Here is a 15,536-nt window from a genome sequence, read left to right on the forward strand (position 1 = left end):
CTGCTGTACCTGTATTCCAAATTGAGTTTTATGGTGCGTTACTTTCTGTATGTGCTCCCTGTTGCACTGTTTATCCTTTCCGGGCCCTGGTTTAAGATTGTTATGGTACTGTGCGGTGTAGCAATGGCTTATGAAATGATGAAATATCTGGTCACGACTTTAACCTGGTATTTGTACTCAGCACTGACGTCGACTCTATACTTTGGAACCCATATCTCGGAAACTATTAGCAATTACACCTATTGCCTGTTTTCGTTAGGGAGCCAATCTGTGAAGGGGACAGGGGAAGACATGTTTCCCTACCTGTTCACTCTCCCTTTCTCCTTCACCACCACCCTCTTCTCCCCCGAGCTAGTTACGGTGGTTCTCCGAGATGTTGAATATCCCTGGGATACTCAGACCAGCCTGCTCTTGTTGTTATGTCTCCTGAATGCGCTTCAGATTTTGTGGAGGGTTAAACAACTACTTAGGAATCTCATCCGGAGATCTGTCTTGAGGCGGGATAGTTGCGAGTGGCAGGGAGTGTGGGAGGATATGGGCAGGTTTCTAGAGCAGTGGTCACCTCCAGTGTTTTGGACATTCACCCCTGAACAGCTGCAAAATCCTAAAAAGCTGGCAGAATGCTTGAAAAAAAGGTGTCATGACTCTGGCAGTTCCAAAGTGACACAAATCACTGTAGCGTGCTGGGGTCTGGCTTGTGCCTATCGAGCTGCAATTGATGCTATTAGCAACCTAGCTCCAGCTCCTGCAGCCGCTCCAGCTCCAGCTCCTGCAGCCGCTCCTGCTCCTGCAGCCGCTCCAGCTCCTGCAGCCGCTCCAGTTCCAGCTCCTGCAGCTACTCCAGCTCCAGCTCCTGCAGCCGCTCCAGCTCCTGCAGCCGCTCCAGTTCCAGCTCCTGCAGCTACTCCAGCTCCAGCTCCTGCAGCCGCTCCAGCTCCTGCAGCTACTCCAGCTCCAGCTCCTGCAGCCGTTCCAGTTCCAGCTCCTGCAGCCGCTCCAGCTCCTGCAGCCGCTCCAGCTCCAGCTCCTGCAGCCGTTCCGGCTCCTGCAGCCGCTCCAGCTCCTGCAGCCGCTCCAGTTCCAGCTCCTGCAGCTACTCCAGCTCCAGCCCCTGCAGCCGCTCCAGCTCCTGCAGCTGCCCCAGCTCCTGCAGCTGCCCCAGCTCGTGCAGCTGCTCCCACTCCTGTGGCTGGGTCAGAGAAACGAGCTGTAGCAGTGCAAGTTGACCCCGCAGAGGGTATCCCAACCCCTGTGGCAGACCCTGTGTCTGGGTCAGAGAAACGAGCTGTAGCAGTGCAAGTTGACCCCGCAGAGGGTATTCCAACCCCTGTGGCAGACCCTGCGTCTGGGTCAGAGAAGCGAGCTGTAGCAGTGCAAGTTGACCCCGCAGAGGGTATTCCAACCCCTGTGGCAGACCCTGTGGCTGGGTCAGAGAAACGAGCTGTAGCAGTGCAAGTTGCCCCTGTAGACAAGGTGAAAAAATGGTATAGAGGCTCAGGTCGTTTAAAACGCAGACAGTCTTCTGCTAAGTCTGGGCGTAGTGAAGACGAGGCTGGGCCATCAAAGGTGCAGGAGACTGAAGATGAGGATGAGGATGGCGAAAAATCAACAGTAACTACCCGGACTCCATACCAGCCATCAAAGGTGCAGGAGACTGAAGATGAGGATGAGGATGTCGGAAAATCAACAGTAACTACCCGGACTCTACACCGGCCATCAAAGGTGCAGGAGACTGAAGATGAGGATGAGGATGTCGAAAAATCAACAGTAATTACCCGGACTCTATACCAGCGTGAGCTACGAGATGTGCGAAAAGATTTTGGTCGCTGTATAGGCGAGCAGCTTGTCACCTGGCTGCTCCGGTGCTGGGACACGGGAGCCAATTATGTGGAATTGGAGGGCAAGGAAGCCAGGCGGCTGGGATCCCTTGCTAGGGACGCATGCATTGACAAAGCAATTGGAGATGGAGCACAATCTCGCAGCCTCTGGAGGCGTCTCCTGTCAGCTGTGAAGGAAAGGTATCTCTTCAAGGAAGAACTTGTATGTTTACCAAGCAAATGGACCACCATGGAGAAGGGAATTCAGTACCTGAGGGAATTGGCCGTACGGGAAGTAATTTATAAGGACCTAGACGACGCACAAACATCCGCAGATCCAGATGCAGTCCGGTGTACACCACCCATGTGGCGGAAGTTTGTACGGAGTGCCCCATCATCATATGCCAACTCATTGGCAATACTAGCCTGGAAAACGGAGGAGAATCCCACAGTGAATGAAGTGACTAAAATACTCCGGCAGTACGAAGGAAATCTCTCCTCTTCCCTAAAGGCCTGTGTCTCAGCTGTGGAGAAACTCTCTGAAGAGGTCCACCAACTTAAAGAGAATTTATCTTCCCCTCCACCTGAACGAACCAGTGTCCACCAGCTAAAAGAGAATGCTTTAGAGAAACTTTCTGAAAAGATCCACCAACTTGAAGAAAGATTATCTTCCCCTTCACCTGAACGAACCAGTGTCCACCAGCTAAAAGAGAATGCTTTGGAGAAACTTTCTGAAAAGATCCACCAACTTGAAGAAAGATTATCTTCCCCTTCACCTGAACGAACTAGTGTCCACCAGCTAAAAGAGAATACCTTGGAGAAACTTTCTGAAGAGATCCACCAACTTAAAGAGAGTTTATTTTCCTCCCCACCTGTACAAACCAGTGTCTCAGCTATTAGGGGTAAACATTCATCTATGCAAGGAAGACAATATGGTGGGCACACACACCGCGCCACCCTGTGGTTTTACCTACGTGACCATGGAGAGGACATGAGAAAATGGGATGGAAAATCTACTGCGACCCTAGAGGCACGGGTACGTGAATTGCAAAGGAAAACAATTGGGAAAAAGGAGTTCTCTGAAAGGTTTGCTGCTCCAACTTCCAGCAGGCAGTCCTTTAAACACAGAAATGAAGATTCTGACCAGGACTAGAGGGGCCCTGCCTCCAGCCAGGGGGAGGAAAGGGACAATCGAGTTTATTGGACTGTGTGGATTCGATGGCCTGGCACGTCAGACGCACAGAAGTATAAGGCTTTGGTAGACACCGGTGCACAATGTACTCTAATGCCATCAAGCTATAAAGGGCCAGAGCCCATCTGTATTTATGGTGTGACGGGGGGATCCCAGCAGTTAACTGTATTGGAGGCTGAAGTGAGTCTAACCGGTAATGAGTGGCAAAAGCACCGTATTGTGACTGGCCCAGATGCTCCGTGCATCCTTGGCATAGACTATCTTAGAAGAGGATATTTCAAGGACCCAAAAGGGTTCCGCTGGGCTTTTGGCATAGCTGCTTTGGAGACAGAGGACATTAAACAGTTGTCTACCTTGCCTGGTCTCTCAGAGGACCCTTCTGTTGTGGGGTTGCTGAGGGTTGAAGAACAGCAAGTGCCGATCGCTACCACAACTGTGCACCGGCGGCAATATCGCACCAACCGAGACTCCCTGAGTCCCATCCATAAGCTAATTCGTCAACTGGAGAGCCAAGGAGTGATCAGCAAGACTCATTCACCTTTTAATAGTCCCATATGGCCAGTGCGAAAGTCTAATGGTGAGTGGAGACTAACAGTGGACTATCGTGGCCTGAACGAAGTCACGCCACCACTGAGTGCTGCAGTGCCGGACATGCTAGAACTCCAGTATGAACTGGAATCAAAGGCAGCCAAGTGGTATGCCACAATTGATATCACTAATGCATTTTTCTCCATCCCTCTAGCAGCACAGTGCAGGCCACAGTTTGCTTTCACTTGGAGGGGAGTCCAATATACTTGGAATCGGCTGCCCCAGGGGTGGAAACACAGCCCTACCATTTGCCATGGACTGATCCAGTCTGCGCTGGAGCAGGGGGAAGCTCCTGAACACCTGCAGTACATCGATGACATCATTGTGTGGGGTGACACTGCAGAAGAAGTTTTCGAGAAAGGGAAGAAAATAGTCCAAATCCTTCTGAAGGCCGGTTTTGCCATAAAACAGAATAAAGTTAAAGGACCTGCACGAGAGATCCAGTTTTTAGGAATAAAATGGCAAGATGGACGCCGTCAAATCCCAATGGATGTGATCAACAAAATAACAGCTATGTCTCCACCAACTAGCAAAAAAGAAACACAAACTTTCCTAGGTGTCGTGGGGTTTTGGAGAATGCATATTCCAAATTACAGTCTGATTGTAAACCCGCTCTACCAAGTAACCCGTAAGAAGAATGCTTTTGAATGGGGCCCTGAGCAACGACAAGCCTTTGAACAAATTAAGCAGGAAATAGTTCATGCAGTAGCCCTCGGGCCAGTCCGAACAGGACCAGATGTAAAGAATGTGCTCTACACCGCAGCCGGAGAGAATGGTCCCACCTGGAGCCTCTGGCAGAAAGAACCTGGGGAAACTCGAGGTCGACCCCTGGGGTTTTGGAGTCGGGGATACAGAGGATCTGAAGCCCGCTATACTCCAACTGAAAAGGAGATATTGGCAGCATATGAAGGAGTTCGATCTGCTTCGGAAGTGGTCGGTACTGAAGCGCAGCTCCTCCTGGCACCCCGACTGCCGGTACTAGGCTGGATGTTCAAAGGAAGGGTCCCCTCTACGCATCATGCAACTGATGCTACATGGAGCAAGTGGGTTGCACTGATTACTCAGCGGGCTCGAATAGGAAACCCCAGTCGCCCAGGAATCTTGGAGGTGATTATGGACTGGCCAGAAGGCAAATACTTTGGGATATCACCAGAGGAGGAGGTGGTTCGTGCTGAAGAAGCCCCCCTGTACAACAAGCTACCGGAAAATGAGAAGAAATATGCCTTGTTCACTGACGGGTCCTGTCGTATTGTGGGAAAGCATCAGAGATGGAAAGCTGCTGTATGGAGTCCTACACGACGAGTTGCAGAAGCTGCTGAGGGAGAAGGTGAATCGAGTCAGTTTGCAGAAGTAAAAGCCATTCAGCTGGCTTTAGATATTGCTGAACGAGAAAAGTGGCCAGTTCTCTATCTCTATACTGATTCATGGATGGTAGCAAATGCCCTGTGGGGGTGGTTACAGCAATGGAAGCAGAACAACTGGCAGCGCAGGGGCAAGCCCATCTGGGCTGCGGCATTGTGGCAAGATATTGCTGCCCGGGTAGAGAACCTGGTTGTAAAGGTACGCCATGTAGATGCTCATGTGCCCAAGAATCGGGCTACTGAAGAACACCAAAACAACCAGCAGGTGGATCAGGCTGCTAAGATTGAAGTGGCTCAGGTGGACCTGGACTGGCAACATAAAGGTGAATTATTTATAGCCCGATGGGCCCATGACACCTCAGGCCATCAAGGTAGAGATGCAACCTACAGATGGGCTCGTGATCGAGGGGTGGACCTGACCATGGACACTATAGCACAGGTTATTCATGACTGTGAAACATGTGCTGCAATCAAGCAAGCCAAACGGTCAAAACCTCTTTGGTATGGAGGACGATGGCTGAAATATAAATATGGAGAGGCCTGGCAGATTGATTACATCACACTCCCTCAAACCCGCAACGGCAAGCGCCACGTACTTACAATGGTGGAAGCAACCACCGGATGGCTGGAAACATATCCTGTGCCCCATGCCACCGCCCGGAACACTATCCTGGGCCTTGAAAAGCAAGTCTTATGGCGACATGGCACCCCAGAGAGAATTGAGTCAGACAACGGGACTCATTTCCGAAACAACCTTATAGACACTTGGGCCAAAGAACATGGTATTGAGTGGGTGTATCACATCCCCTATCATGCACCAGCCTCTGGAAAAGTTGAACGATACAATGGACTGTTGAAGACTACACTGAAAGCAATGGGTGCTGGGACATTCAAAAATTGGGATACACATTTGGCAAAGGCCACCTGGTTAGTCAATACCAGGGGATCTGCCAACCGAGCTGGACCTGCCCAATCAAACCTGTTACGCACTGTAGAAGGGGATAAAGTTCCTGTAGTGCACGTAAGAAACATGCTGGGTAAAACAGTCTGGGCTACTCCTGCCTCAGGAAAAGGCAAACCCATTCGTGGAATTGCTTTTGCTCAGGGACCTGGATGCACTTGGTGGGTAATGCAAAAGAATGGGGAGGTCCGGTGTGTACCTCAAGGGGATTTGATACTGGGTGAGAATAGCCCATGAGTTGAATTGTAGTATGTTAATTATTATATAATAATGTATGTCATCACTACCATGATTGCTATATATCATAGATGAAAATGGTGATTAATTAGAATGTATTGGACAGAGTGTAACCTGAGCATGACATAAATGGTATGGAATAAGGGGTGGATATCTGTCCTGGTTCCAGTTAGGACAGAGTTAAGTAGCTCATAGTAGCTGGTAGGGTGCTATGTTTTGGATTAGGATGAGAAGAGCGCTGATAACATGCTGATGTTTTAATTGTTGCAGAGCAGTGTTTACACCAGGCCAAGGACTTTTCGGCTTCTCGCTCTGTCCTGCCAGCGAGCAGGCTGGGGGTGCAGCAGGAGCTGGGAGGGGACAGACCCAGGACAGCTGACCCAAACTGTCCAAAGGGGTATTCCATACCATCTGACGTCATGCTAAACAATATATAGGGGTGGCTGGCCGGGGTGGGGGGGCCGGCTGCTCGGGAATAGGCTGGGCATCGGTCAGCGGGTGGTGAGCAATTGCATTGTGCATCACTTGTTTTCTTACACATTATTATTGTTAATACTATTACCATTATCACTATTATTATTATTATTGTTATTATTATTTTCCTGTCTTAATAAACTGTCTTTATCTCAACTCACAGGCTTCACTTTCCCGTTTCTCTCCCCCATCCCAGAGAGGGAGGGGGGAGGGTGAGCGAACGGCTGTGTGGTGTTTAGCTGCCAGCCGGGTTAAACCACAACAAAGTGTCAGAACTTCATCAATATTTCAGCAGATTTTAAACTCTGACATTCCTGGCCACAAACTGTAGGTTTTATTTTGCTAAGAAGTGTCCCTAGGATCATTCATAACCGTCAGTATGAAACTACCAGCTTGTCTGATAATGAGGATTGAAATACGGACCTCCACATGTTTGGTAAAGACCATATTTAATATGTGATTTTATATGCTTTGCATTAGATTGTCACTGTCCATGGATTGCAAAAATTTGGAGACCTAATACAAACTGCTGAGTTTTGGGTAGTCCAGTATGTGTTACATGGTTGCATTTATAAGCCTCTTATTTTTCTGGCTTGGCCATACCAACAGGCAGCCCTTGTTGAGGGAAACTGTGGTTTACAGTAAATTTCCACTTCATCACTGAACCTCCAGCTTCCTGCTAAGGGCAGGTTTTAGCTCTCTTTCAATGAAATACAGCATTTGTTTACCCAAGTTCAAGGAAATGTCCCTAAAAGAGTCACTAATTGGAGTCAGTTCACAACTGCTCTCATACAGAATGGAAGTGATATTTACAGGCCATGAGAATTCAACATGTGAACTATTGTTTAAGAAAGTGATTTTCGATGTTTTTTGATTACTTTTATTACTTCACTTATTAATTAATAATTAGGCCTGATGATTTGAAAGGAACAATGTCTATTGAGTGAAAATAGCTAGATTCCTTCCTACTATTTACACTCCCCCAGCTCAAGGTGGTAAGGTGGTGTTTCTTCACTGGAGTCCTTAACTTCTTGAGAAATTAATAGGAATCATTCTGGTGACTTCAACTTTGAATATAAAAATCACAATTGCATATTAGCTACAGCGAATTAATTATATTTGAAATTTGCCTTAGAAAAAACATTGAAACAATCACTTCATAATTGTTCATCCACCATCAATTACAGAAAATACATGAAAATTAGAAAAAAATACGATTGAAAACCATAATCACTGTAGAGTTGCTTAGAACAATTGTACAGATTTCTACAGAAAAGGCACACTTATTCAGTGATAAACTTTATCTCACTGTAAACAACTATAGATATTTTTCTATTATTATTTTCTTTAAAAATTTACAGTACCCTCTAATGTGTTAAATTTTTTCTCAAGTGTTGACTGAGAATGAGGAATCTCTGCAAACAATTATTTGATTTGTAATAACAGACAACGTGACCTTTAAAAGTCCATAAAATATAGAATAGCCTTGGTTTTCAGAGCTATCATAGTAACAGTCCCACAAAGTTTGGCACTTATTTATTTATTTATTCCAACATATATTCCATAATTTAGTAATTTTGGGGTGTCTACTGAGTGGGTGAGTTCAGTGAAGATACACATATTTCTATTCTACATTTTGCCACTGAGAGCAAAAAATTGACACACACTTGCATTTTTAGGATATTACTTCCTTAAATGTGTCTTTAGTATAATTTCTCTTCTACTACCTAAATAAATAAAACACCAAAAAAAAAAAATAGTAATGTTTGATGGCCTTGAGGCAAGATTGCATTTTAACAATGTAGCAACAGTCATGAAGTTTTCCCACTTTTTTCCCGTTTTACAGGTGGGATATTTGAAAGCCATGGAAACATTTACGCAACAACATTAGATTAATGGAATCCCACCTTGTTTCAGTGTTGCCTTCTCTATGGAGATGAGAGAGTAATAAAAAAGTAGTGAAACTCACACTGCCCTCTAATCATATTCCTTCAAATAACTCATATACAGGTTTTCAGTGTGGTTTGCACATAGAGACAGTTTATACTCTTACATCCTTTTTTTTCCTTTTTTTTTTTTTTTTCCCCCAGGATCTCTTTATGTTTCTCTTCACCCCAGCATGGGAAAGTGTTTAAGACGTCAAATATGTTCTAACTCTTTCCAACATATTAATCATTTTTTCTTTTTTTTTTTTCCCCTCAAAATATTCAGTTGATTCCCTTCAGTTCATTTCCCAAAACTGCATTTGTGTAATGCCTGAGTAATAAAAGTCAGCAGAATTACTAGATGGAATCTCATTCTTTTGCATTATCATTGAAAAAGGCATTACTATTCCCCTATCAAAAATATCCATCAACCTAATTACATCCCTTTTCTTCACAAAGTTTTAAAATAGGATACCTAAGTATGATAGACAATGTAGTTATTATTTAATGACCATAGGGGAGATACATTTTGATTCATTTTCTTACGTGTTAAAAATTTATGACAAACATAAAACCCTGATATAGCAGCCAGATCATTTGTAATGGTCATAATTTTATTTAAATCATATATAGATAAAACATTATGTACATTTTAAAGCATTATGCCATCCTGAACCACTTAGGGAAGTAGACTGGTAATTCAAAAGGATGTAAAATGTAGCCCTAGCTGAAAAAAAAAGAAGAAAAAAAAAAAAAAAAGGTGTATTCTGAAACTTGACATATAAAAAATATACTTTTTCCTTTTTTTTTTGTGTGTATAATTTTTATCTATTTTAATTATCTTTCTGGAAATGTCTACTTTTTCCCTCTGTAGCTTAAGGATTTAAAGACTGATTATTTTATTGCCTTGTAATATTACGTTGCTGTGTTTTGTTTGCGTTTTTGTACAGTTTTGTTTGCATCACATTAAAGACTGAAGAAAAAAAAAGTCCAAATCGGTAAGTAAAACAACAACAACAGAATGGGAAAGGATCTTCAGAGAACAGAGATCATTTGAGAGTAACAGATCTCAGTCACTCCAGATATGGGGAAAAAGTTTCACATGAAATTAAAATTGCAACACTTTTTGTTTTGTGGGCGTCCTAACAAATTTTATGTGAAATGCAGATGGTTTCTGTTCCGCTGGAAAGTTATATGAATAAATTCTCCTCTGTTGCAAAAAGTTGGTCCACCATAGTATAAAGAAAAGTCTGAAAAACTGAAGAAATAATTTTAAAATGCAAAAACCATACTGCAATTTTCCTATAAATGCTTATAGTAGATTTCCAGACATACTGGAGTTTTCCTTTAAATGGTAGATAGATTTCCTTTCCTCTCCAAAATCCAGATTAATATCTCAGTGCTGGTTAAATTATTGGTGTTAATGCCTACTCTTTTGCTAGAGAGTTGTAGTTCGTATTTATTTATTTATTTTTACGTAGTGTTTATTTGAAAGGAAAGCAAAGCAGAGAAAGCAGGGCAGTTTAAAGGTTTTCTTCTCAAACATACTTGTGTTTCCACTTTAAAATAACCAGCTGACATATGAAAGGGAAATAAGCATGTATAAGGAAATTATAAGAACCTTTCAGGGTTTATATAGGGGAGTTAGTTCACTAGAAGAAAATTATTCTTCTATTATATCAAATTAGACTTTAGCCCTCTGTGGTTAAAAAGATCCTCCTCTATGGAGAGCCTCTTGTAAAATCTAAATTTCTGAGCCCTGAAAGATACAAAATGATGGAGCTAACTGACTCGAAGGAGCCATGTCCATCTTCTTCTACTGAGAAGAAGAGGGAAAACGTATTTTTAAAATTTAAAAAAAAATAGTCTGTGAAATTTTCTGTAGTGTTTTTACATGGGAGATAACTGCCAATGATTTTAGCTAGTTAACACTGCTACTGGACTCTTTAAAAAACTCTTAGAGTGAAAAAAAAAATAATAATAAAAAAGAGAACGATCTAGTGGATTTGAATGGAAAGTAATTTTAAAAGATCAATATACATAACATTATGTGGAGATCAGTTAGATCTGTAAGTCTTCTGAATAAACTGAGAACTTGCATGTGTTTTTGAATGTACACGTGTGTTGGTGAGTAATAATATATGCAATTTAATTCTGACAGATAAATTGTTGTCTTCCCTTCGAGCCTGCTTTGGTCAACTCTATAACATCATGGAAACTTGGATGACATCCTACTTGAAAGACTTCTTTGGTTTCTAAATCACAGATATGTTTATCTTATTTTAAGTAATGAAACTAAAAATGCTCTTCAAATTTGTGAGAGAAATAATAAACTTTACAATATATCTTTAAAAGTCTCTTTTCTGTGAGATACAGAAGAATTAAGGTACAGATGATCTATGATTTATGTTGTAAAAGTACATTATCACCACTAAAGACTTCTTCCAATGTCCTATGCTTTTAGAGTAACACAAAAGCATACCTTTTACTTGCTCCGTTCTTCTGCTAGATAATAATTTGCAGGTGAAGATTTTTATTTTTTTTTTCTTTGGGGATTATCCCAAAATGAATGTTCAGTATATAGTTCATTCTTTATTTTTCTATTATTCTATCATAAGATTCCTTAAGGAACACTGAATTTCTAATAGCTAGATTTTTTTTATTTCCTAAGACAGATGACAAGGTTACTTGTCTGTGACTTTTGAAAGGTTTTCATGTTAGGGCTGAAATTTATTTTGAGGATAATTTTGATTATTTTTATATATTTCTGCATTAATTACTGAAATAACTATGGCAAGTATGAACTTGTATAACTAAAAATAACAAGAAAAAATGATTGGGAAGTTACTTACATTTGCAATACTTATCTGCATTACATATGAGTCAAGTACATATGCTGCTTGTTTCATTGCCATCAATATTAATTACAGCAATAAAAATGACTCAGTTATTGCTGTCCTGAAAAGATGTTAATGATGTGGTCATCACTGAAATAGCTAAATTGGCTGATGTGATGGCACAATAAATTCAGACTATAATTGGGCTGATTCTCTTTTCTCTGACATCTGTGTAAATTAGGAACTCCCTAAGCATAAAACTCGTGTAAATGAGATAAGATTCAGATCTTTGTTTTATAGCTGTGGAGACCTGTTTGTAACAGTTAGGTAATTTTAGTTAGTCACTCTGCACTCTTGTACTACATTATCTGGCATTTATATTCCGTATACGTAACCACCTGCATCTCACGGCTGGTATGCCTCTGTAATATCTAACTTACTAATGTATTAATATTCTTGTATTGGTTATATTTTCCAGCAAATCACCAGAAAGAATTTTATGTCTGATAAATATAATCAGAGAAAAAGTAAACTTATAGCTTGCATATATGAATAATTATACAAAAAATCTTTTAACTAAATTCATGATTAAAAAGCCAATTGTTTAAACACTGGGGTGTGTGGGGGGTTGGGTGAGGGGGATTCTTTACTTGCCCCTCCTGCCCTTTATTTTATATACATAATTGCTTTTCTGCAAGGTCCCAACCTCATTTAGAGAAGAGGCTGGACAGTCAGCTCTTAATGAACAGCCAGGCAATACCTTGTTTTTTCATTTTGTTCAATGTTCTCAAGCTTTATTTACTGTACAATATTCAGACTTTGTTCTGAAGACAGAATGATTGATTTCCTCCTAGCATTTCCACACAGCTTGTCTTTTGTAACATCCATTGGTTTCACAAAGATTATTGAATTTTTATGCATAACACTTCCGTTAGACAAAGAGATTATATTATTCCCATCTTGGAGAAGGAGAAGGGAAGACAGTGTTTGACCTGGATTTACCTCACTTATTTTAGTTGCATAACTCTGGTACCTGACTCAACAACCTACTAACTTCAGATTTGACCCATAGTCAGAGGAAAGAAGCAGAATCTTTGCAGAACAACACGGACATCAACTCGTTTCCTCTCTGTATCATCTAACAATAAAGCATAAGGAAACAGTGATTCTAATTCTAATAAGTGCTAAAAATTAGCTGGGGCAGATCCAGCCTCCCATTTACAAGTGAGTTATTCGAAGCTTAATTTTTCATGGGAATAACAAACAAGCCCATTAACAGATGCATTTGTTTCCGTCATCTTATACTTTTATTGAAGGAATAGTCCTGTACACTAGTCATGAATTCTTTGATGTCTGCAAAACAGATGACCTCCAGATCCCATGCCAAGTACCCACAAAGTGTGAAACACACATTTAATAGCTGACAGTGGGAATTTTCCTTTAAACTTGCCTAGGAATACAGAGGGTGTCCTGAGGAAGCAGCTCTGAACTCGAGTCCTCCATGGATAGACTTCAGCTGCGTCTGCCAGCAGACTACATTTTCTCTTCCTGCAATCTACTCTCTAACATGTTATACATATTCCAATTTCTGAAAAAAAAAAAAAAAGAAAAAAAAAACCTGAAACTAATCCTAACAGCTCATTAAACTGAACAACCTCTTCACTTATCCCCAGAGCCTAGCCCATTTCTGAATCTTGGTGCTTAAGAAGTTGAAATGGAGAATTCAGCCCCTAGCACGCAGTCGCTGAAATACTTTGGCACTCTGCAGTTTTTCACCACTTGACGCCCCTTGTCAAAACATTAAGGGGGATGTAGAGCAGCAGCATGTCATTATGTAACATTTTTACACATCATATTTATAAAGAGTCAAACACATTTTATTCTTGATCTAGAACTCTGCTAATTAGATGCCGCTGACAGTTTGACTGCAGGCTTTGAGTCTGAATCCTGTCATGCTGTTCCCAGTTGGCATTTATAGTTGGCTGGTCCATAGAAGCATGGGCCATTCTGCTCAGGTTTTCAAGGCGAGACAGAAGCGTCGAAACTTTTCACCACTTGTTCATCATCTCTCGCTTGTTAATTAACGTCTGCACAGTGTTTTGAGCATGTGTTGTCAGAATTTTGTCTTTTATTTCCTTGGGAAACAAAAAAAAAAAAAAGCCCAGAAAACACTATCATGGCTTCCCTACAAACAGCTCAACCATCCCAGCCAGGAAAAAGAAAAGCCCAACACTAATTCACCTGTGACTAGAGCCTTTTGCAAAGTACATATAGCACAGTATTATCACAGCAATGCAGTTTATTGTTATTGTGATTATAGGATAAATAGATCTTTGTAGCCTAGCTGGCTCAGATTCAGCAAAACCGGGAAAATATAGAGCTCAGAAGCCAATTTAAAACCATCCCCAAATCATGGACAGGTAATAACCAACTGACTGTGAAGTAAAGGTACACCCCAGACAGATCTTAGCCTTTCCTCCTGGACATTTTTCTTGAAAGATCTCTCAAAATATCTTGCTGGCAACTGAAGTTTGTGCTATACCTCAGTTTGCTCTGACTGTTCTGCTAAATAGCCCATGTCCTGACTGTCTTTCTGGAATACATACAAGTCAACCACACATGGCAGGCACTTTCGGGGGGTAACCAGGTCTATTACATTTGTTATTGGAGGAGTCTGTTGTAATTCTATTCCCACAAATCATCACCTTCGTAGATTACTAGTTTTCTTTACAGTCTATCTGTCACATGTCTACAACAACAAAGAGTGTAGCTACCTATACTTCCCATTCATCGTACATGCTTTCCAAGACTGCATGCCCCTAAATTTACTATGATTTCTTTTTCTATTCAAATTTTCCTGGATATCAAAATTCAGGCATAGCTATGTAGGGACATGGGTGTCTCCCAGCTAAAATACCACTGCAATGCAGATTTAGGGGAGAGGCAACAAATCTGGGAATGATGAGAGCTGGCAGTAACTCTATTGGAAATGGCATTAGTTCCTGCCATTCCTGTTCATTGTCTACTCATAATGCTGCCTGCATCTATTGCATTCCCCAAGTGATGTGGTCATCATTAGATTTTAACCAATTTGTTAATGAATTATGTATTAACATTTGGTGTCAAGACTTAAGGGGGGGGGGGGGGAGGGGGAAGAGACTTTATATATTCCTTATGCATTCAAAAATATTAAATAGTGTTTTAAGCTTCTTTTTACAAGTCACAAGTACTTATGCAACTTAAGAAATGGTCTATCATTTGTTTAGATGTCTAAATACATGCTTACTTGCTGAACTTGGATGCAAAGACGTAAACATGGCCAGAATTTTTTATTTAGGAAAGCTCTTAAAAACCATGGAATCTTATTTACAAGCAAAGTCAACTTTTAAAGATTTTTGTTTTGTTTTGCTCTGTTTTCGGTATGAATTATTTCATGACTCCCCCCCAACAGGATTACATTGAGAGCACAAGGTTATCCACTATTTGTGAAGAACTGGCCACCTGCTTTGAGAGTCAAATTGTGGCTTTATGTAAAGGCAAATTTTATCTGTTCAGCAGTTTTTATCTTGATTTCCTCTTTTGAAGAACTGTAGGGGAAAAAAAAAAAAAAGAGAGAGAAATCATGGGCAGTTGGAGGGGAAAATGTCAGTCTCTTAGTTTCATTGTCTTTGTTCTTTAGAAACAAAAATAACATTACTTTTGTTCACAATAAAACAAGATCTCTCTCAGCTGTGAAATTTTCCCCAAAGAAATCTTACATAGCAGTAGTAAATAATGCAGCACAAGGTAATGACAATGACACATTAGAGCTTCGTTTGAATGCATGCTGTGCTTTGTGCATGATGCAGAATTCAATGGACAGTGATCCAAAGTGGGGGAAGAGGCCTGTTTGTGTTCAGATTACATAATCCACTTGTCTTTGTTGTTACCGTTTTAGGCATTCTGTCTCATGATGTTCTGCTTCTCATAAAGTGCATTCAGCCTTATCTGGACCTCAGAAGCCTCAGGCTTTATTACAAGAGTTATTTATAACTTAACTATAATAATAATAATAATAATAGTAAAGATAGCAGAACAGGAAAACACTCCTTCAGTCATACATAAATAGCTCGTTTGTACCTAGGGAGGAGAAGAATAGCTTTCA

General features: G+C 41.4%; 1 protein-coding gene across 1 annotated transcript; it reads left to right on the forward strand.

Annotated features, from left to right (window-relative positions):
- The first annotated feature begins 2,970 nt into the window (after window positions 1-2,970).
- On the forward strand, window positions 2,971-7,190 carry LOC310892267 (uncharacterized protein). Its single transcript, XM_083819741.1, has 2 exons — window positions 2,971-6,657; window positions 6,794-7,190. The coding sequence occupies exon 1, from the start codon at window positions 3,103-3,105 to the stop codon at window positions 6,154-6,156; it is 3,054 nt and encodes a 1,017-aa protein (XP_083675867.1). The 5' UTR covers window positions 2,971-3,102; the 3' UTR covers window positions 6,157-6,657; window positions 6,794-7,190.
- Window positions 7,191-15,536: the final 8,346 nt, after the last annotated feature.

The sequence above is a fragment of the Anser anser genome, assembly GCF_964211835.1.
Source record: "Anser anser genome assembly, chromosome: 1".
NCBI classification, from domain to species: Eukaryota; Metazoa; Chordata; class Aves; order Anseriformes; family Anatidae; genus Anser; species Anser anser.

Excerpts from the sequence above, each read along its gene's own strand:
- LOC310892267 (XM_083819741.1), top strand. The coding sequence starts at position 3,103 with ATGCCATCAAGCTATAAAGGGCCAGAGCCCATCTGTATTTATGGTGTG.